The 22,956-nt window shown below is 39.6% G+C and overlaps 1 protein-coding gene across 1 annotated transcript; it reads left to right on the top strand.

The window, feature by feature from the left end:
• ASPA (aspartoacylase) lies at positions 4,226 to 22,374 on the top strand. Its single transcript, XM_005693407.3, has 6 exons — positions 4,226 to 4,629; positions 8,477 to 8,672; positions 10,254 to 10,347; positions 13,175 to 13,282; positions 18,680 to 18,789; positions 21,536 to 22,374. The coding sequence occupies exons 1-6, from the start codon at positions 4,394 to 4,396 to the stop codon at positions 21,731 to 21,733; spliced, it is 942 nt and encodes a 313-aa protein (XP_005693464.2). The 5' UTR covers positions 4,226 to 4,393; the 3' UTR covers positions 21,734 to 22,374.

Below are 22,956 nucleotides of genomic sequence, written 5' to 3' on the forward strand. Positions count from 1 at the left end.
CTTTGGGAAACAGGGAGTTAAAAATCTTTCGGAAGTTAACTTGGTATAAGAGTACGAAAAGCCTCTGTTGCTCTAGTTCTAAGGAAATGCTCTCCTTTTTTTTCTAATAAAGCTTTCCACAGAAGACAAACTCTGTACACAATAAACAAGGTAAGTATAGGACGGAATTACTACAATTCGTTAACTCTCAAAAAAAGTTATTCATTTTGACATGTAAAGGAAACTTTATGAATGTTAGATGTGCTTCAGAGTGCTGATCTGTTAAAATTCCATAAAACAAGCCTCAAAATGCAAGTCATTTGTGCCAGCTACAAGTACATAGCTGAAGCAGCATTTCCAGAGAGACTAGGGCAAAGGACAGAACTAACCAGAAATTGGCAGAAGAGAAACAAAACATAATCGAGTGTTAATAATTTACCATAGTTACTGCTCTTGAAACCAAAGTAACTAAATAATACGATCGTCATCTGTTTACATTTATGCTTGTTTTCTGCATCTCTGCACTGAAGTGTTCAGGGTACATGGATGTGGACAGAAAATCAAAAGCTACAGGTTTTGGGTTTTTTTTTCTGAAATTAGAACAGTAATTTCAATGTGTGTATTTTAATTTTATTGTTATGCTTTCTCTGTCTCTGCATTATAATCTCTTAAAGGAAGAAAACAGGTATTGGTTTATTAACTATTTTGAAGCATTCACATTTTATATTTCCATCATGTGTTTTGTTTGTAAGCTTGTTTGTTTCCTGAGCACACTGTTGGACTGTTTATGTGAATTTGGAAAGAAAAATATTAGAATTTTGGGGAAAGCCAAAAATAACAGGGAACACCCTATTGTTCTGTGAAAAACACTCGACTTGGATTCAGAAAACTTGGATCCCAGGCCTGGTTTTCTCCTAGAAACTCGGCGACTTAACCAAATTAGTCTTTTTTTCTCTTACCACTGCACTGGAGCACTGGGAATGTCAATTGCTAACCCTTCCTATCACCTAAAGTGGATATGTGAATAAACTGAGAAAACAGATGGCAAAAAACTTTTTAAATTAAACTACTCTGTAGTTGTGAGGAATCACTCTTGTTGTACTCCTTCTGAACGATCTCCCATTACTAGTACATAATGTTTTCAGTACTTGAGCATATTTGACTTTTTGGGTGATTGAGCATGAAATCAAATTGGATATGGCTCAGACTCATTTCTCCAAAAGAATGTAATCATCTTAGTAAAGTATTCTGCATAGTTTCCCCTAATAAGACCCCTTCTTAAGTAACACATTCCAGTGGAGAGTCTCTGCGGCCAGTAAATTAGGCTGTCGGTATAAACTCATATGATCTGGTAAGAATATAGAGCATGTCTCAAGACATTTTCAGGCATTACAATGTCTTGAAAATTATTAATAGTTGTTCGTCTTTTAGTATTCAGGCAAAAAGTGAGGAATATCCCTAAGAAAATTGACACTGAATTACTAATAACTTCGTGAGAAAGAAATTAAAGCATGTTTCCAAAAAAAAGTCTTGTTTCAAAGTAACTTTTTAAGACTCAGTGATCTTTGATTTGGTTCTTGTGTCTCTCACCATGAGAAAGCTTTCTGAAAGAAAGGATTAAAAAAAACCCAGTGTGATTTATAATCTCCAAAAAATTACATGAGTCAGCTTAATAATATGGTAGTTCAGTTCAGTTCAGTTCAGTTTAGTCACTCAGTCGTGTCTGACTCTTTGCAACCCCATGAACCACAGCATGCCAGGCCTCCCTGTCCATCACCGACTCCCAAAATCCACCCAAACCCATGTCCATCAAGTCAGTGATGCCATACAACCATCTCATCTTCTGTCATCCCCTTCTCCTCCTGCCTTCAATCTTTCCCAGCATCAAGGTCTTTTCAAATGAGTCAGCTCTTCACATCAGATGGCCAAAGTATTGGAGTTTCAGCTTCAACATCAGCCCTTCCAATGAACACCCAGGGCTGATCTTTTTAGAATGGACTGGTGGGATCTCTTTGCAGTCCAAGGGACTCTCAAGAGTCTTCTCCAACACCACAGTTCAAAAGCATCAATTCTTCGGCACTCAGCTTTCTTTATAGTCCAACTCTCACATCCATACATGACCACTGGAAAAACCATAGCCTTGTCTAGACAGACCTTTGTTGACAAAGTAATGTCTCTGCTTTTTAATATGCTGTCTAGGTTGGTCATAACTTTCCTTCTAAAGAGTAAGTGTCTTTTAATTTCATGACTGCAGTCACCATCTGCAGTGATTTTGGAGCCCAGAAAAATCAAGTCTGACACTGTTTCCACTGTCTCTCCATCTATTTGCCATGAAGTGATGGGACTGGATGCCATGATCTTAGTTTTCTGAATGTTGAGCTTTAAGCCAACTTTTTCACTCTCCTCTTTCACTTTCATCAAGAGGCTCTTTAGTTCCTCTTCACTTTCTGCCTTAAGAGTGGTGTCATCTGCATATCTGAAGTTATTGATATTTCTCCCGGCAATCTTGATTCCAGCTTGTGCTTCCTCCAGCCCAGTGTTTCTCATGATGTACTATGCATAGAAGTTAAAAAAGCAGGGTGACAATATACAGCCTTGATGTACTCCTTTTCCTATTTGGAACCAGTCTGTTGTTCCATGTCCAGTTCTAACTGTTGCTTCCTGACCTGCATACAGATTTCTCAAGAGGCAGATCAGGTGGTCTGGTATTCCCATCTCTTTCAGAATTTTCCACAGTTTATTGTGATCCACACAGTCAAAGGCTTTGGCATAGTCAATAAAATATGGTAGTAGGTCTAGTATTTTAATTCACTATTTAGAATTCTAGGTCCTTTATCACAAGAAGTCCACATAGATTGTACTGCACACTGTGTCTGGAGGTGCAGAGCTGGTGGTAACTTTGCCTAAAGTTATACGGTGGTAACGAGTTCCAGTCTAAGCACAGGCTGACCGAGGCTTGCATCTGTCCGCTCACTCCAGTGTTGCCAGTGAGCACTTGCCAATTGGGCACTGGATTGCACACTCCTCACTCCCTGTCATTATCACTCTTCCTACTTTTGTGGTGGCTTATTTGATGCCTTACTAGTTCTATACACTGATAGCTGATGTGTTGAAGTGCCTTAAATGTTGTAAAGGAAACCATGACCCTGCTCAGCTTAACTACTCATCCAGCGTGTGGGCCTGTGGCACCTGAATGGGTTGGCTGTACTTTCCAAAGCACAGATGATGCCCCAAAAATGAGGCAGGTGACATTTAGTCATGGGTTCTGAAGAGGCTCACTTACTGAAAAGTCCTGAGGCTCTAAATCAAAGTGAGTATCTTTAATCAGCACTCACAAACTATGTACTGTGCTGATTGGAGGCCAAAGGTCAGTGTTATAATACTGCACGGTAATTGGAGGGAGGGGAACGCCAGCCAGTCCATCCTGCTGTTGTAAGAAGCCGTTCACATGCATAAAGTTCTTAGATTCACAAAGACAGGCTTTGGTACTACAACTGAAGAAACTGTGTACCCAAGCATCTTCACAGCTTCTATTGGACATATTTTCTTTTTAGGAATGAAGGAATATTCTCCCAATTTTGATCCATTCTTTTATGTCAGTTCTACAAAATTGCATGTAACTTTATATTTTTAAAAGATTCTCAAGTATTTAATATTCTGCTAATTTGATTTTGAATTAAAAATGTCAGTTCAATCGAGAGTTTTGTGTTTTACTATGTTAAAAAAGAAAAAATGTACATTTTTGAGGATTTTTTATGAATAAATTTAATGTACTGAAAATAAAGAAAAAGAAAGGATAGTGGTTCCAGAGGAGTTCTCTGAGGATCTGCCATTGGCTGTTTATAGAGCTAAAATTCAGATGCCCTCAGAAGATAAATAGGGCCTGAACTCATTTCAGAGAAGAAATGGTTTTAAGCAGAAATATAAATATTGAATAATAAGATGCATACTATGGGCCAGTCTTTTATTTTATATTTTTGAGGATAAGAAAAGTGTAATCTATTTTTACTACCACGAATAATCGTGAAAACACTGTTAGAAAACATTCTGGCTAAAGAGAAAGCAGAAGTTTCGCTTAAGTGTGAGATGCTAACTTATTATTGCATTGAGATCTACCGACCATTTGAGGGAGTTAGAAGTTAAAGTAAACAGCTGCATCTCTAGTTGATCTCTGCATATTTTAACCCAAATATGGTAAAGGGCAGGGCTAAAGAAGGGAGTATCCCTATAATAAACGGAGCTCAGAACTTGTAACAGAAAATTAAAATATACTCCACTCAAGAGAAGTCTGAACTTTGCACTTAGGTTCAAGTCTCATTTAGATTTAAGTTTCTAAACTTTGCTTAAGAAATTGAGTTTTCTTTGATCTCCTCTCTTCTGAATTGCCGAAATCAGATAAACCTACTTGACAAAAATGACTTCTTGTCACGTTGCTGAAGACCCTATAAAAAAGGTGGCTATCTTTGGAGGAACTCACGGGAATGAACTAACAGGAGTATTTCTAGTTAAGCACTGGCTGGAGAACAGCACTGAGATTCAAAGAACAGGGCTGGAGGTAAAACCATTTATCACCAACCCAAGAGCAGTGAAGAAGTGCACCAGATATATTGACTGTGACCTGAATCGAGTTTTTGACCCTGAAAATCTTGGGTAAGACTATATTTTGTGTTGTATGTGTGCACATGCACACGTGTGTTTGTGTGTGTGTGTGTGTGAAAAGTAGTATGTATGAAAGCACATGTGTATGCATGATACTCATGTTCATACATAGAATCGCTATTGTGAATAAGATCACTTTCACTTTTAGTCATACTATGTGATGAATTAATTACCTAAACTGGACATTCATGTACTCTTTTATAAACTTTTTTAAACATCAGACACTTCTTAACTGATTTATTTTTTTTTAATATATTCTATCTAGACTGGAACAACAAATAACAAAGGTTTTTATTTTTAAATCGTATCTTTAAAGAAACAGATTTAATAAATCTTTTGCATTAAATTAATATTTGACCGCTATGCTCAGGTACATATTTTTTAGCTTTCTAGGTGATTCACTACTATGTTTTTTGCAACTATGTTTTGGTAGTGCATGAAGTTCTAGTTAAGAAAAGTGTAATGTTTCAGTTAATGTTTGTTTAATGAAAGAGTGAAGAAATGACCATCATCAGAAAACATTAGACTGCTCTCTGATCTGAAGAGTATATGTACTACCTTCAGCAGTGGTTCCCTGAGACCTGAGTTTTCTGAATTTAAATTATAGCTGATGATACATTACATATAGTGTATACAATCATAATGCTCTATGTCCTTATTATTTTTGCCTTTGTTTACATCATTGTAGCTACTCCTGTAGATATTTAGGCCTCTAAGCTTTTTACCACTTCTTTCATTTACATAAAAATATTATTAAACACCTACTCTTCATGGGGCACTGTGCCAGATCCTGTGGGAATACAAAGTTATGTACAAAATGGTTTCTGCTCTCAATGAGCTAACAGATGACAAGCTAAGATACAAGTCATGCCCAGCAACAACTAATATAACACTGTTTTATATACTCATTTTCTATTAAATCCTGTTTTGAGTTTAAAGAGTTACTTTAATCTCATCACAGATCAAAAGATGGCTACTATATTTATACAAATTTGCCTCACTTTATGGAATACATTCTCTGGGGCAATTATACATTAGTCATAGCTTACATAGGAGAAGGCAATGGCACCCCACTCCAGTACTCTTGCCTGGAAAATCCCATGGACAGAGGAACCTGGTAGGCTGCAGTCCATGGGGTCGCTAAGAGTTGGACACGACTGAGCGACTTCACTTTCACTTTTCACTTTTATGCATTGGAGAAGGAAATGGCAACCCACTCCAGTGTTCTTGCCTGGATAATCCTGGGGACAGGGAGCCTGGTGGGCTGCTGTCTATGGGGTCGCACAGAGTCGGACATGACTGAAGTGACTTAGCAGCAGCAGCAGCATAGCTTACATATCGAACCATATTTTTGCCAACATAAATTTTAAATTCAAATATGCTTTATATTCATGACTGAGGTTATGTCAACACGATTAAGGTTTATCTATTCACCTAAAATATGTATTAACTAACTCTTACATTACCACTAAAGATTTGTTGAAGAATAACTTTTAGTTGGCTTGTTAATTTGCCAAATAACTCTGAAATGAACTATGAGTTTTCTTATGACCACTCGGTGGCTTGCATTTCAATGAGAGTAGTCTTTTAAATTAAACTCACTTTCTGCTTCTTATATCTAACATTTATCAGAGGCTGGACAGTGTTTTTTCAGGGTGTTTATGGAAACTTATGAGATAGATTAGTCAATTACCTTCTCCCATCCTCCTTCTCCTAAACTTTGCTGCTTTCCCTGTATTCCTCACCTCAGTGATGTCATCATTACCCACTAATCACTTGTGGAAATCATCTTAGAACCTTCCACATTCTTTATTCCCTACATCTAGTGGGTTACTAAATCTTTCAATTGTTCATATACTGAAGAGATGTTTATTATCTTTCAGGACATCATTTCTTGACTCTGAGCACCTGAGTAGCTGGTGGTGTCCTTTACCTACATGGGGGAGAAGGAGAAGCAAGTCAGTTGCGGCAAGGAGGGAGGAACTTAAGGAGTTGTGGCATTAATTAACTTTTAAAGTGCATTTGTAGCCTTTGGGCTTCCCAGGTGGCACTAGTGGTAAACAAAGTGTTAGTCACTCCGTCGTGTCCGACTCTTTGTGACCCCATGGACTGCAGCCCACCAGGCTCCTCTGTCCATGGAATTCTCCAGGCAAGAATACTGGAGAGGGTAGCCATTTCCTCCTCCAGGGGATCTTGCTGATCCAGGGATTGAACCCAGGTCTCCTGCATTGCAGGCAGACTCTTCTGACTGAACCACCAGGGGATCAGTGGTAAAGAACTCACCTACAAAGATAGGAGACATAAGGGATGCAGGTTTGATCCCTGGGTCGGAAAGATCCCCTGGAGGAGGGTATGGCAACCCACTCCAGTATTCTTGCTTGAAGAATCCTTTGGACAGAGGAGCCTGGAAGGTTACAGTCCATAGGGTCACAAAGAACATGTCTGAAGTGACTTAGCCTGCACACACATACATACGCATGTAGCCTTTAGGAACTATCTGGTTGCTTATAATAGAAATCTGAAAACAATGACTTAAACAAATAAGGGTTTCTTTCCACAAATAACAAGTCCAGAGGTAGGCAGTCCAGGCAGGTACAGTGATATCATAAAGGCCACAGACTTCTGTCTTCCCATTGTGCTGTGTTTAGTCGCTCAGTGTTTGACTCTTTACGATCCCACAGACTATAGCCCTCCAGGCTCCTCTTTCCATGTGGCTTCTCCAGGCAAGAATACTGGAGTGGGTTGCCATGCCCTCCTCCAGAGAATCTTCCCAATCCAGAGATCAAACCCAGGTCTCCCACATTGCAGGGAGATTCTTTACCATCTGAGCTATCAGGGAAGCCCGAGAATACTGGAGTGGGTAGCCTATCCTTTCTCCAGGGGACCCGACCTAGGAATCAAACCAGGGTCTCCTTCATTGCAGGTGGATTCTTTACCAGCTGAGCTACCAGGGAAGCCCCAGTCTTCCCACTGCACTAGCCTTAGTATGCAGCTTTTCTTCATAGTTGAAAAACTGCTGCTCCAATTTCTTGATTGCTCCAGGCAAGAATTGCTCAGGTGCAAACTGTAGGTCTTTTGAAGATGCTAACAGAAATAGTCAGAGAATAGCAATAAATGGAATTATAGGGAAATGTTGAATGCTTTCATGAGAAAAATAAATTTAAATTATCATGTACATTAAGAAAAAAAATGTATCCTAACCATTGAGGTTGGAGGTGGGGGGCAACAGGTAGAGACTCATTTGAGAATTCAATAAAAAATATCAACCCTCATCCTAGAAAAATGCATATATGCATATACCTGCAATGTTTTGCTTTCACAGGGTACCCAGACTCTTCTCTGTAAACCTTGACCCTGGACCACTAGTGGGTCCTAGAATCACTTAAGAATCCCTAATGAGATGATGTGAGCTCCTAAGTTTGACTATTCTTGTGCACTAGAAATAGCTAGAGTGTAGAAAAAATAATAGGTGCATTCGATGCTCTAGCTTCATTATAGCCCAGTGCACTTAACTACTAAGGGACTCTCGATTAAATTAATGGATGAATTTCATTCAGAGTTGAAGTCAAATGATAAATTGTTTGAAATGTCTTTCCTGTGACCAGCCACATAAATGAACTATTATTTGCAAGCATGTCAATGCAACACGACTTGGAATCAAACAGAAGGGAAAATGTAATTTTTCATTTATAAAATTTTCAAATAAAGTTCCCCTTCCCTCCGAGGTTTTTCATATTAAAGGTTTGGTGCCAGGTTTCTAATATACTGTGTTCTCGTTGTATATTGATGTTGTCTTAGCTACAGGTATTGTTAATCTTTTTCTTTCTGCTAATAACAGCAAAAAAGAGTCAGAGGATTTGCCATATGAAGTGAGAAAGGCTCAAGAAATCAATCATTTATTTGGTCCAAAAGACAGTGAAGATTCCTATGACATTATTTTTGACCTTCACAACACTACTTCTAACATGGGGTGCACTCTTATTCTTGAAGATTCCAGGAATGACTTTTTAATTCAGATGTTTCATTATATTAAGGTAATGTCAATGTTATTAATTTACAAGTTAGCCTAGGACTTGTAATTTTAAGTTGATTATAGATGTTGAAACAACCAGAAAAGGGTGAGGAGGGAGGGTCCAAGAGAAATGGGGGGCTGAAGGGAGCACCAGAATAGAAGTAGCAGTGACAGGCAGAAGAAAAGGAGAAGAAATGAGCAAAATAATAAATATAATGAAAAAATAATAGAACATATGAATAACTGTGTCTATACAATTTTAGATCTTTTATTAAGACTATGACAGTAATCATAGGTTTTTCAGTAAAATTAACACCAAAATTTTGAAGTGGTTGAAGTGGCTCAATTACAGCATTAAGAAGCTTAAAAGATAGTCATTTAATGTTGACTAAAGACCAATGATAAAAAGATTGACTGTCTTTAGCCCTGTCTTTGTCTCCATTTGATTCATATACCCCAATATACATCTGATCTTTCGGTACTTCATATAGCTAATCATCTTAAGGCTCATAAATCTACAGGATGAAAAAATCAGCAGTCCAGTGCCTATAACAAGAAAAACTGCTAGAAAATAACTGTCAAGCAAAACACAAATAATAAACTGTATGATTATCTCTATGTAATGAATAGCCTTCCTTCCAGAGCACTAGTGTGAGCTAGTATGATTTAATGAAAAATATGTGACCCATATAGCCAGCACCTGGGTTCAAATCCTGATTTTCTCACTTGCTAACCTTGAACAAGATAATCAACTTCCTTGCTTTCCTTGTTTTATAAAATTGGCATAATAACAACAGCTACCCCAAGTGAAAGTGAAGTCACTCAGTCGTGTCCGACTCTTTGCGACCCCATGGACTGTAGCCTGTCAGGCTCCTCCATCCATGGGATTTTCCAGGCAAGAGTGCTGGAATGGATTGCCATTTCCTTCTCCAGGGGATCTTCCGGACCCAGGAATCAAACCCCGGTCTCCCGCATTGCGGGCAGACGCTTTACCGTCTGAGCCACCAGGGAAGCCCATAATAAGCCTTACATAAGAAAAAAAATTCTTAATGCATTTAGCTGAGTGACTGTAGCAGATAGTAAGGATTAACTATTATTTTTGTTTCCTTGAATTAGTGACAGTGACTAGATAGTAGTTCTGGTAAGAGATCATAATGCAGTATCTTTGTTGCTCATTGAAGGGAGAGCTGAATCCTTTGTATGCTGCCATTGTCATCAAAACCAAGCGGCCTGTCTTGAATTATTCAGATAAGTTGGGGAGTTACTTGCCATCTCGAGAGACCTGGCCCACACGGGTAGAAACAGAATTCCTTAAGAGACCCATAGTAAGCTAAATACTCAGTGTATCAAGTGATGAAAACAGAAATAACGAAAGCCTTTCAGAAGAATTTATTCATATACTTTGTTCGTGGTTCTGGAGAATTGTTTAATATACATTTTATCCAGAAAGTTACATGTAATCTAATTTTATATGTAGTTGGAGTTTAGAATGTGTTTCAAAAAGTTGTCTTACTAATCTTAGTTGATGAAGTTAAACATAAAAGCAAAGAGAACAAGGCATATGGTCTTTACATAATAAGAACATGTTTTGAATTCTTTTCAGACGTCTTTGGCTCCATTAGCCTGCTATGTTTACCTTATTGAGCATCCTTCTCTCAAATATGCAACCACTCGTTCTATAGCCAAGTATCCTGTTGGTAAGTCACATTTCCCACTGTCACAGCTAAACAAAATATGTCTGAGATGAAACTCTGAGAAAACTAATTTAAAGACTATTTGCAGCTACTTTGCTTATCATTATGGCTTATAATTGTCAAGTAATAAGCAAACTATCCCCAGGCTGTCTCTAACTATATCAGATTTCCTCACTTTCATTGACCAACTTTCTACATTCCAGAAAGAAGCACTGAGCTAAAGGAATTTGAGTCTTTTATAATGAGTAGTAAGAAACCTGCTTTTTGCTCAAGCAAGACACCAGCCCTATCTTCCAAGGGTATCCACTGTACAAAATTCTTAAAACAATAATCTAGAGGCAAGGCAGTCAGTATCTCGCTGGCAAGACATGCAGAAATACAGAAGACCCATGGAAAACTCTCTCCCAGCATCCCTCTTAGCCTCTGCTTTGCAGTAGAGTCTCTGATAACCTGTGTTTATTATCTATTCACCTGTTTGCCCTGTCAGTTACTGAGCTGTGAATTTGTCTTTACCTTCTGGTAACTTCCAGCACACAGACTTGCACTCTCATGCACCCTCTCCGACAGTCTCTTTTTTTCTACATTCCATTCTCATTTCTGAGTGACATACTAACATCATTGTTTGCAGACCACACTGTAATCCTTAAAATTGCTTTGTCTTGCAGTCCATGGGGTCACAAAGAGTTAGACATGAGTTAGCGACTGAACAACAGCAACACAACTTAGAAGTAGATTTAAAGTTATCTTGGTTATTTGGTTTTTGATAATTTTGGTGCATAATCAAAGGATCAGTTGAGGCAAGCTAAATGACCAAGTGTAGGTAATTATTTCAAACAAACCAAGTGCTTAAAAATAAAGGATAAAGATATATGACACTAAATAAAGCATAAGATTTCTCCAGGCTTTGGTTTATTACATTTATGGGCAATGTTGCTCTTAGCTAGAACGAATATCTATTGATATATTTGGCTCTTAAAAATGGATCCAGGGACTTCCCTGGTGGTTCAGTGGTTGAAACTCTGCCCCTCTATTGCAGGGTGCCTAGGTTTGATACCTGGCTGGGGAATTAAGATCCTTCATGTAGTGTGGCAAAAAAAAAAAAAAACCATTCCTCTGAAAACAGAGTCAAATCCTTCAAACGCTTCAGTGTGGGGGAATATTAAGATCATTATAAATAATTAGAAATATTATCCCTACTTTACTATATTATTTGGAATATTTTTATATCATCCAGTCATGGGCAGAGGGAACACTTAAGATCAGAGAGACACTCTCTCCAGCTCAGTATTTTGTAATAATTCTATGACATTAGATGGGCATCCCTGGTGGCTCAGCGGTAAAGAATCCACCTGCCAATGTAGGAGTCACAAGTTCAGTCCCTGGGTGAGGAAGATCCTGTGGAGAAGGAAATGGCAGTCCACTCCAGTATTCTTGCCTGAGAAATCCCCTGGAAGGCCATAGTTTTCTGGGGTCTCAAGAGAGTCGGACATGACTTAGCGACTAAGCAACAACAACATGACCTTAGGTGGCACAGATGTGCACTGTAATTTCAAGCATCATGTGCAACATGGCAGTATCTGATGGAAGAAAGGAGACTCCCAGGAACTCCCCTGTGGACCTTCTGTTGTGGCCAGTTATTCAGAACCGAGTCATATATGCATTCTTCAATTAACTACTAGGGCTGATGGAGTACTGTGATTGAGCAAAACTGTTCTGTGTTTACCCCTGAGTTGGAAACCCAGCCAAAATCAGGACTGTCAGCAAGGAGTAGATGGAATGAATTTTGGGTAGGGAAGCAATAATACCTTGTACAGAATGCAGACAGACATATCCACAAACACATTTTCACATATTTACAAATCATTTATGCATTGATGCATACCTTAGCCACAGTTATACCATATTCTTAAATATATGCCCAAACATATATCCAGAAAAGCTAAACACAAAAATGAAAAATGAAGATAAAAGAGAATACAGTAAGATTTTGTGAATGAGGAAATAACAGAAGTGGGTGAAAACAGGATAGGTGGAAAAGAATGTATATGAATTGATGGAAAGGATTGGATGATGTTGTATTGGTAAATAGTTTTATAAATGAATAAGGTGATGATTGTAATGATAACAGTGTGGGAGACTTGGACAGGAGGGAAAGGACTAGATAAGGGGTTTAGAGAAAAATATTTTGTAGGTTTGTGGAAGAATGCTTGACAGCCACAGGAAGCAGACCGGATGGTATGGGAATTAATTTTATTGCAATGAGAAGAAATGAATACAGGTTTTTTCCACAGAAATCTAAAACCATTGACTATCATGGCAGGTTGGGTTGTTATGTTAAAGGCAAGAATATGGCTCCAGGGTCACATAGATTGTCGTTTGACTTAAATGCATGGCTTGTTTAGTTTAGCTTTCTATTACTAAATAGATGTGTTTTCTCCTACAAGCTGTGTCTATGACAGTGTCTCTTTGTCGTCACTTACTATTTTGGTCAATATAAAGTTGTCTGCTCCTTTTACTGTATTATGATTTTTAAATATTTTGACAACATTGAAGGAAATTTAGAGAAAAAAGACCCACGAGACCTTACTACTATAACACAACTCTTTGATTTTCTTATGTTCTCTCCCAGTCTTTATTTACTATGCATATAGCTTGTAAATGTTCTGCTTTATTTATTGCCCAATATTATGTCTCACATATTTTCCATTATGCTACATGGTCTGCCTTTTTTAATCATTTTTAATGATGCAATTCTAGATCTTAAAGTTTGAAAATGCTCAATCTTCTATTCTAACACATGAAATGTGACTATCTCCCCTTCTGTACCTAGGTATAGAAGTTGGTCCCCAGCCTCAGGGGGTTCTGAGAGCTGATATTCTAGATCAAATGAGAAAAATGATTAAACATGCTCTTGATTTTATACAGAATTTCAATGAAGGTAAGTAGTAGGCAGAAATTGTTTCTTTCATTGTGAGCTTGTGTGTGTGCAAATAAATCAGGAAAGGAAGATGAGATGGAGTACACATAATGGCTTATACTACTAAACACTGAAATAACAATGGGCCCTAGGTCAAATTTGCCACGTTTGTGATATTAGGTTGTTTTTTTTTTTTAAAAATTAATCATCTCAGCCATTCTTCAATGACCAGTGTAGACACATTCAAGAAAAGCAGCTACCAAATAGTTTCACAAATGAAATCCTCATTTTCCTATTAATGTCCATTTTAAAAAGCAAAGAAATACCAAGAAATACAGATGTCCAATAAACAGATGAAAAGATGTCCAATATCACTAGTAGTCAGAAATGCAAATTAAAATACAAAACCATTTTCTCCCATTAGATTGGGAAAATAATCTCTTTTCTGCCTTGAATAAACACTTGGGGAGACCTGTGAATAAATTCTGAATACATACTTCAGGAGAAACATCTTATTGTAGAGGTTAGCTAAGGAGATGATTGAGAATGTTGAAGAGTTTGAAAACCATAATAAAAATAATCCCAAGGATGCACATAGAAGTTCAGTTTACAGAATACGTTCACATGTATCCTCGTGTATGTGACAATATTTGAGTGCTGGTTGATAAAATTAAAGGCGCTTAGACTGGCAAAAAGGAGTCTTGAAGCCAATTTTATTTTAGAGTTTCAGAAGTGTCATATTGGAAAGGAATTAGACAAGTTTTCTGTGACTCGGAGGGCAGAATAGAGTCTGTGGGATAATGTTATCTAAGGACAGAAATTTCTGATTAACAAAGCTGACCGACAGTGGAACAGACCACACTTTGTGAGGCTGTTCAAGCAGGACCAAGATGAGCACTTAGCCAGAAAGATACAGAGAATATTCAAGCATCAGTGGAAGTTAAGCATTTGAGAGTCATTCCAGCTCTGAGATTCTAAGTAGCAAAAACATGTTCCTTTGTGTTCTACCACTTTATTCTTTCCTCCCAGTGGACCTTCTGGTTTAAAGAAATGACATCTGATGTTTCCGTCTTCATCTCGGAAGATTTGGTAGATTATTAAAATGGCCACAAATTCTTCCCTTCCCTGCTTCCATGTCCTAGCTAGAGATAGAGTCTGTTTTCCTACCACCTGGATCTGGCTTGGCCATGTGACATGTTTTATACCACAGAAGAGATTTGAAAAGAACTTGCGTGTTGGGGCTTGCTGTCTCACTGCTCTTAGGAACCTGCACTGTCATCTTGCGAATCAGCTCACCTAGCCTGCTGGATGATACAAGCCCAGGAGGCTGAAGACTGAGGCCTCCCAGCCAATAGTTCTGCAGCTCCAGCTGCTGCTGCTGCTGCTGCTGCTGCTAAGTCGCTTCAGTCGTGTCCGACTCTGTGCGACCCCATAGATGGCAGCCCACCAGGCTCCCCGTCCCTGGGATTCTCCAGCCAACAACACTGGAGTGGGTTGCCATTTCCTTCTCCAGTGCATGAAAGTGAACAGTGAAAGTGAAGTCACTGAGTCGTGTCCAACTCTCAGCGACCCCATGGACTGCAGCCTACCAGGCTCCTCCATCCATGGGATTTTCCAGGCAAGAGTACTGGAGTGGGGTGCCATTGCCTTCTCCGCAGCTCCAGCTGAGGGCCCATCAAATGCCCAGATAAGACAGCAAAGTCATCTTAGATCATCCACCTCCTGCTGATCTGCCAGCTCACCGCAAATGCATGAGCAAGCCAGTTAGAAATCAGCCGGTCCAGCCTAGACCAGAGGGACTGCCCAACCAAGCCACAGAATCATGAGCTAAACTAGAGGGTTGTTTTATGCCACAAAGTTCTGGCATAACATATTATGCAGTGGAAGCAAACTGGTACAGAAGTGATGGCAGGATATCGGAATTCCACCCTGGCTGCGCTTTCTGCACTAAGGGAAAAGGAAGATTTTCCTTTGGATTGCAACCATAGCACACTGTAGGCTCTGTGCTGGATGAAAGTTCATCCTGTTTATTCAGAGGTAGCCTGGTATAAACGTAAACTACCCCTTTTCCAAGTTTCTGGGCACTGGGTTGTTTAATGTTGCTGCAGCATTGTAAGTTTCACACCACTATGGGCAGACTGGCTATATCCCAATATCTCACTGTTCAAGAGCTGCCCAGATGTTTAACATACTTAGTTAAGAGGAGGAGCACAATGGCAAAGTCATCTAACCTGCTGAACGTCCTCCTGAAGTTACACAATTACAGGATGTCAGAGCTGGAAGGGGCCCTCCAAGATGAACTGATGTGAAACCTTCATCTGACAGGTAAAGAAAGTGAGCATCAGGAAGTTAAGCACGTTGCTTAAGTTGACACAGCTGGGAGATTAGAGCACAGGTGTCCTGACTCTCATTCCAAGCCTCTCTCTCCCCGGCTCTGACTTTTAAGGTCTGCTTTCCACCTCTGTCCAACTGCTGTGTACTTGTGGACCCAGTACTGGTAGGAATCATTCAAGAACATCCTTTGGTTTAGTGTTGTTGTGAACATCCTTAACTAAAATTTTATGGAGCAATATAAGACCCCGAATAGCCAAAGCTATTCTCAAAGAATCTTGAGAAAGAGGAGCAAAGCTGGAGGCATCACACTTCCTGACAAAGTGAAAGTGAGAGTCACTCAGTCATGTCTGTCTCTTTGTGACCCCCTTGAACTATCTAATCCATGGAATCATCTAGGCCAGAATACTGAAGTGGGTAACTGTTCCCTTCTCCAGTGGATCTTCCCAACCCAGGGATTGAACCCAGGTCTCCCACATTGCAGGTGGATTCTTTACCAGCTGAGCCACCAGGAACGCCCCCAACTTCATATTACAAAGCTGTTGTAATTAAGCCATATAATGTTGACCTAAAAACACACACAGATCAATGGAACGGAGTGGAGAGCCCAGAAATAAACTCATGTATGTATGGTCAATTAATATACAACAAAGGAGCAAAGAATCTATGGTGGAGAAGGGGCAGTCTCTTCAATAAGGGGTATTGGGGAAATTGGACAGCTAGGTACAAAAGAAAGAAATGACCACTATTTTAAAGACCATACACAAAAAATAACTCAAAATGGATTAAAGACTTGAACATAAGAACTGAAACTATAAAACGTATAGAAGAAAACATAGGCAGTGAGCTTCCTGAAATAGGTATAGGTCTTGGCAATTTTTTTAATCTGACACCAAAATTAGAAGCAACAAAGGCAAAAATAAATGAGACTACATTAGACTAAAAGCTTCTGCACAGCAAAGGACACCATCAACAGAGTGAAAATACAATCTACTGAACAGGAGAAAATATTTGCAAATTATATATCTGATGTCACTAATATTCAAAATATTTATGAACTCATACAACTCAATAGTAAAAAAAAAAAATACTGATTTAAAAATGAGCAGAAGATCTGAATAGACATTTTTCCAGAGAAGACATACAGATGGCCAACAGACATGAAAAAATGTTCTGCATCATTAGTCACCAGGGAAATTAAAATCAAAACCGTAATGAGAGGGGAAGAGGGTAGGATGGAATGGGAGATCAGGACTGATGTGTGCACACTACCATGCGTAAAACATATAGCTAGTGGGAACCTACGGTATAGCTCAGGGAGCTCAGCTCAGTGCTCCCCGGTGACCTAGGTGGGCGAGATGGGCCAGTGGGGTGGGAGAGAAAGCTAGGAGACCAGGGCTACTTGTATATTATAGCTGATTCACTTCATTGTGCAACAGAAACACAACATTGAAAAGCAACTATACCCCGATAAAAAAATAAAATAAATTATTTAAAAAAAACATAATAAGATATCAGCTCACTCCTTTTAGAATGGCTATTACCAAAAAACAAGAAATAAGTTATATTGAAGATATGGAGAAAAGGGAACCCTTATGCACTGCTGGTGGGAATCTAAGTCGGTGCAGCTGCTATGGAAAACAGCATAGAGGTTCCTCAAAAAATTAAAAATAGGATTACCATATGATCCCAGCAATCCTACTTCTGGGTGAAATTGTGTTTTATGTACTTTCACAATAAAATGGTTTTTTTTTTGTTTGTTTGTTTGTTTTTTAAATTTTAAAATCTTTAATTCTTACATGCGTTCCCAAACATGAACCCCCCTCCCACCTCCCTCCCCACAACATCTCTCTGGGTCATCCCCATGCACCTGCCCCAAGCAAGCTGCACCCTACGTCAGACATGGACTGGCGATTCAATTCTTACATGACAGTATACATGTTAGAATTCCCATTCTCCCAAATCATCCCACCCTCTCCCTCTCCCTCTGAGTCCAAAAGTCCGTTATACACATCTGTGTCTTTTTTCCTGTCTTGCATACAGGGTCGTCATTGCCATCTTCCTAAATTCCATATATATGTGTTAGTATACTGTATTGGTGTTTTTCTTTCTGGCTTACTTCACTCTGTATAATTGGCTCCAGTTTCATCCATCTCATCAGAACTGATTCAAATGAATTCTTTTTAACGGCTGAGTAATACTCCATTGTGTATATGTACCACAGCTTTCTTATCCATTCATCTGCTGATGGACATCTAGGTTGTTTCCATGTCCTGGCTATTATAAACAGTGCTGCGATGAACATTGGGGTACATGTGTCTCTTTCAATTCTGGTTTCCTCGGTGTGTATGCCCAGAAGTGGGATTGCTGGGTCATAAGGTAGTTCTATTTGCAATTTTTTAAGGAATCTCCACACTGTTCTCCATAGTGGCTGTACTAGTTTGCATTCCCACCAACAGTGTAGGAGGCAAAACACTCTCAGACATAAATCACAGCAGGATCCTCTATGATCCACCTCCCAGAATTCTGGAAATAAAAGCAAAAATAAACAAATGGGATCTAATTAAAATTAAAAGCTTCTGTACAACAAAGGAAAATATAAGCAAGGTGAAAAGACAGCCTTCAGAATGGGAGAAAATAATAGCAAATGAAGCAACTGACAAACAACTAATCTCAAAAATATACAAGCAACTTCTGCAGCTCAATTCCAGAAAAATAAACGACCCAATCAAAAAATGGGCCAAAGAACTAAATAGACATTTCTCCAAAGAAGACATACGGATGGCTAACAAACACATGAAAAGATGCTCAACATCACTCATTATTAGAGAAATGCAAATCAAAACCACAATGAGGTACCACTTCACACCAGTCAGAATGGCTGCGATCCAAAAATCTGCAAGCAATAAATGCTGGAGAGGGTGTGGAGAATAAAATGGTTTAAAAGCAAAAAAGATACTGTGTTCTCCCTATAGCTGTCTGTTTTCAGCTTTTGGTTTTTCCTTTTTTGAAGCATAAACTTCCCTTTTATCAGGAGTGGTGTTTTTTTTAGTTGCTGTTTATATTTATTTATTTATTTTGTCACAGGAAAAGAATTTCCTCCCTGTGCTATTGAAGTCTATAAAATAATGGAGAAAGTTGATTATCCCAGGAATGAAAGTGGAGAAATTGCTGCTATTATCCACCCTAAACTTCAGGTAATGGTCACTATTTCTTTTAGATATTCAAAATAATGATGCCATACCTTTGAGTGGAGGGACTCCCAGGTGGCTCAGTGGCAGAGAATCTACCTGCCAGTGTAGGAGACAGAGGAGCCGTGGGTTCAGTCTCTGGGTTGGGAAGATCCCCTGGAAGAGGAAATGGCAACCCACTCTAGTATTCTTGCCATGGAAATCTCATGGACAGAGAAGCCTGGCAGGCTACAGTCCATGGGTTTGCAAAGAGTCGGGCACAACTGAGCATGCTCACAGTTTTGAGTAGAACTTTACAGTCCTACTCAGTGACTCAGACGGTAAAGAATCTGCTTGCAACGCAGGAGACCCTGGTTCAGTCCCTGGGTGGGGAAGATGCCCTGGAGAAGGATATGGCTACCACCTCCAGTATTCTTGCCTGTAGAATCCCATGGACAGCAGAGCCTGGCTGGCTACAGTCCATGGGGTTGCAAAGAGTCGGACATGACTGAGCGACTAACACTTAACAGTCCATTTAGCATTTTACATATGTGAGTTTCCTCAATAGATGTTCTCAAAAACACTTTAGTCTAGATAAGGTATTCAGATCATCGCTGAGTGAGTATTTTTGGAGTAAATCCTGTGCGGGCTCTGGAGGTACATCAATGAATATGGTTTATATTCATGTGGAACTTATAGTCTAGATATACTAAAGTCTAAACTGTGGTCTTGAAATGAAGATAACCAGATGCTATAACAGAATAATGAGATGTGGATGGGGGTCAGAGAACATGAAATTCCTGCTTTAAGTGCAATGGGTAAGAATTATCATATCTATTTTAATGTAAGAAAATGGAGGCTCAGAAATTAGATCCTTCCCACCGTCCTGTAGTTACTGATGGCAGATCCAGAACGAAGGTTCTTTCCAGTTGAGCTACCACCTCCCTGTCATCACTACTGTAAAAGTGAGAGCAAACCAATCAGAACCTCCTCCTTTGGAATGTTTTCTGCCTTTTTTCCCTGACCCCTCAAGACCCCAGTATCTATCTGCTCTTTGTCTGGTTTGATCAATAATGGTGTAATGGAGGGGAAGAAAAGGCTCGTAGGAAAGAATAGGAAGTTTAAATCTGGAAGAGGCAGAGGTAAAAGCAGAGAGGAGCTAAGATTCTAAAAAGCTAAAACATCCATCTCCCCACACACTAGCAGACCTCAGAAATGGAAGAGAACCAATGGATTGCCTAGCCTGGTGCAGTCAACCCTGGAGGCGCATTGCCTACAGCGCCTTTTAGAAAATAACAACGCCGGGTCCCCTCTCTGGGATAATCTGATCTTATTGGCCCGTGTAATTAGAGTGGGAAACCACTGGTCCAGTTCAGACTGCTATTTAATGACCCTAATGATAGTCATTCAGACTTACAACTTAATAAAGCTGCTGCTGCTGCTGCTAAGTCACTTCAGTCATATCCGACTCTGTGCGACCCCATAGACTGCAGCCCACCGGGCTCCCCATCCCTGGGATTCTCCAGGCAAGAACACTGGAGTAGGTTGCCATTTCCTTCTCCAATTTATGAAAGTGAAAAGTGAAAGTGAAGTCACTCAGTCATCCGACTCTTAGTGACCCCATGGACTGCAGCCGGCTCCTCCGTCCATGGGATTTTCCAGGCAAGAGTACTGGAGTGGGGTGCCATTGCCTTCTCTGACTTAATAAAGCAGCCTGCCCCAAAATACAGATTAGTGGAGCAGATCCAGCTTTGTGCCTTAGTGGGATCCAGGTGGAAACTTGAAGGAGCCTGAAGGCAGTGTTTTAAAGGACAGAAAGATAAAGATTGTGAACCTCTTAAATGATTCAGTTATTATCATAATGTGGAAACACGTATAGGAAATATTCACCTATCTTGTGCTTTTCCCAGACTTTTCCCAGCCCATCCCCACCTTCTCCCACCAATCCCCACCAGAATAGAGCCATCTAGCATGCAGGCACAAGGTCACTCATTTTTTATCCCCAACAGTAGAATGTCAGAAGACTCTTAATGAATATTTCCTAAATTTTGCTGAGCGGAATTTAACTTCAGCTAGCAAGAGATAAAATTTGCACTTGAGAACATGTGCATGTAGTTTTGGTTTTTGATATTATAAACCTCTTCAGCAACATTCAAGGTGAACTTGATACCAAAGCAGACTCTGATCATGTGGCAGTTATAAAAATAAAAAGGGGAACTCTTAAAACTGCTGCCAAAACAAACTGCTCAGTCTCAGTTTAGTCACATACCTCTAACTTGTCTCTTTTAAAAGAAGATAATGCTGTCCTTTTGGTTGTCTAGAGCCTGACATAAGAATTTTTAATTTATTTTTTAATTGAAGTGTAGTTGATTTTTTGATGGGACTTCCCTGTAGCACATACTGTAAAGAATCTGCCGGCAATGCAGGAGACCTGGTTTGATCCCTGGGTCAGGAAGACCCTCTGGAGAAGGGGATGGCAACCCACTCCAGCATTCTTGCCTGGAAAATCCCATGGACAGAGGAGCCTGGTGGGCTACAGTCCATGGGGGTTGCAAAGAGTCAGACACGACTAAGCAACTAATGCTACTACTACGTATAGTTGATTTACAATGTTGTGTTAGTTTCTGGTGTACAGCAAAGTGATTCAGTTACATAGATGAATACATAGAGATAGATATATACATATACGTCCTTTCTCATATTCTTTTCCAGTATACAATTTGTAAAGTAGGAGAAAAACCAAATATAATTTATGTATGTTGTTTCCCGAAAGGATCAAGATTGGAAACCCTTGCACCCTGAGGATCCTGTGTTTTTAACTCTTGATGGAAAGACTATTTCATTGGGTGGAGACCAAACCGTGTACCCAGTGTTTGTTAATGAGGCCGCGTATTATGAGAAGAAAGAAGCTTTTGCAAAGACAACTAAACTAACACTCAATGCAAAAAGGATTCGCTCCTCTCTACATTAGAAATCGCTTGTAACTCACTTGTTAGAGAATACCTTGAAAAATTCTCCTAGTTTATAAAGTCCTGAAGGGCAGGATTGTGCCTTACTCATCATCATTTCCACCGCTCCTAGCCTGGTGCCTTTCACACGGTGGACATTCAGGTAAATTTCTTGAATGAATGAATGCATTAATGAATGTCTTTCAAAGAGATCATACTTTATGTATGTAGCCTATTCAAAGAAGTGCATTCCTTATTTCTCTATAGCTTTGTATACCTTATACTTTGATAGTTTAACGTTCTTAGTAAACAGCCTTAGAATTCAAATTTTAACATTGAAGCAGTCCATGGGATTGCAGGGCCGGACACAACTGAGCGACTCAGTACAGCGCAGCACAGATACTATATACAAAAAACTATTAACTTGGGCATAGAGTTAAATGTTGTATGCTTTTAAGTAATTTGGAAATACTACTAGAAACTAATAGCACAGGCTCACTTTTTTAAATTTTTTCACATTTGAATTAATGCTAAAGTATTAAAGTCAATCAGCAGCAGTTGTGATATCTATAGATTTTAAGATGCTCTTATGACGATGAAATGTGAATGAGAAATGAGGGCTGATTGTAAAGGCGACATTATGAATAAATCAAGAAACTCTGAATGGTCCTTTGTCCACTGAGAGTCACCCACACAAAGCATCACAAAGCTTCGTGCTCGGGTACGCCCACTCGTTCTGCGCTGACCCCATTAAGCCAGGAGCCTCCTTCAGACCACTCACACGCCTCCCCGCCCCCCACCCCAGAAGCTCATGTTCTTTCCCATCTTGGAAGGCATGTCCTTCCCGGCCATTCCTTCGTACTTTGAAAGAACTCATTTGTCCTTCTTCCTAACCAATGTATAAGAAAGTCTCTGGGCTCCAGCGGTGTAGGTGGTAAAGACAGCTGAGGGCAGTGGATGCTAGTAGAAATGTGACCCAAACCCGTCTCTAGCTCACAAACGCATTCTTTTAAGACATTCCCTCCTGTCCTAAATGCCCAAATCCCCCACTCTCAAGATCCTTCTCAAAGGTCCTTGGTCTAATTTTCCACCTCCCTCCCTCTCCAATCCTTGCAAGAGCCTCCCCTCCCTCCTCTCTTAGGCCATGGCAGCCAAGTAAAGAACATTTTATCACATGATTTGGACCCCAAGGAACCCGTATTTACAGTTTCAAATATATTTACAAAATCATGCTAATATTGTCATT

This window comes from Capra hircus, chromosome 19 (assembly GCF_001704415.2).
Source record: "Capra hircus breed San Clemente chromosome 19, ASM170441v1, whole genome shotgun sequence".
NCBI lineage: Eukaryota > Metazoa > Chordata > Mammalia > Artiodactyla > Bovidae > Capra > Capra hircus.

Excerpts from the sequence above, each read along its gene's own strand:
- ASPA (XM_005693407.3), top strand. The coding sequence starts at position 4,394 with ATGACTTCTTGTCACGTTGCTGAAGACCCTATAAAAAAGGTGGCTATC. Across the intron at positions 4,630-8,476 it reads TTTGACCCTGAAAATCTTGG|CAAAAAAGAGTCAGAGGATT; the intron begins GTAAGACTATAT and ends TGCTAATAACAG. Across the intron at positions 13,283-18,679 it reads TATACAGAATTTCAATGAAG|GAAAAGAATTTCCTCCCTGT; the intron begins GTAAGTAGTAGG and ends ATTTTGTCACAG.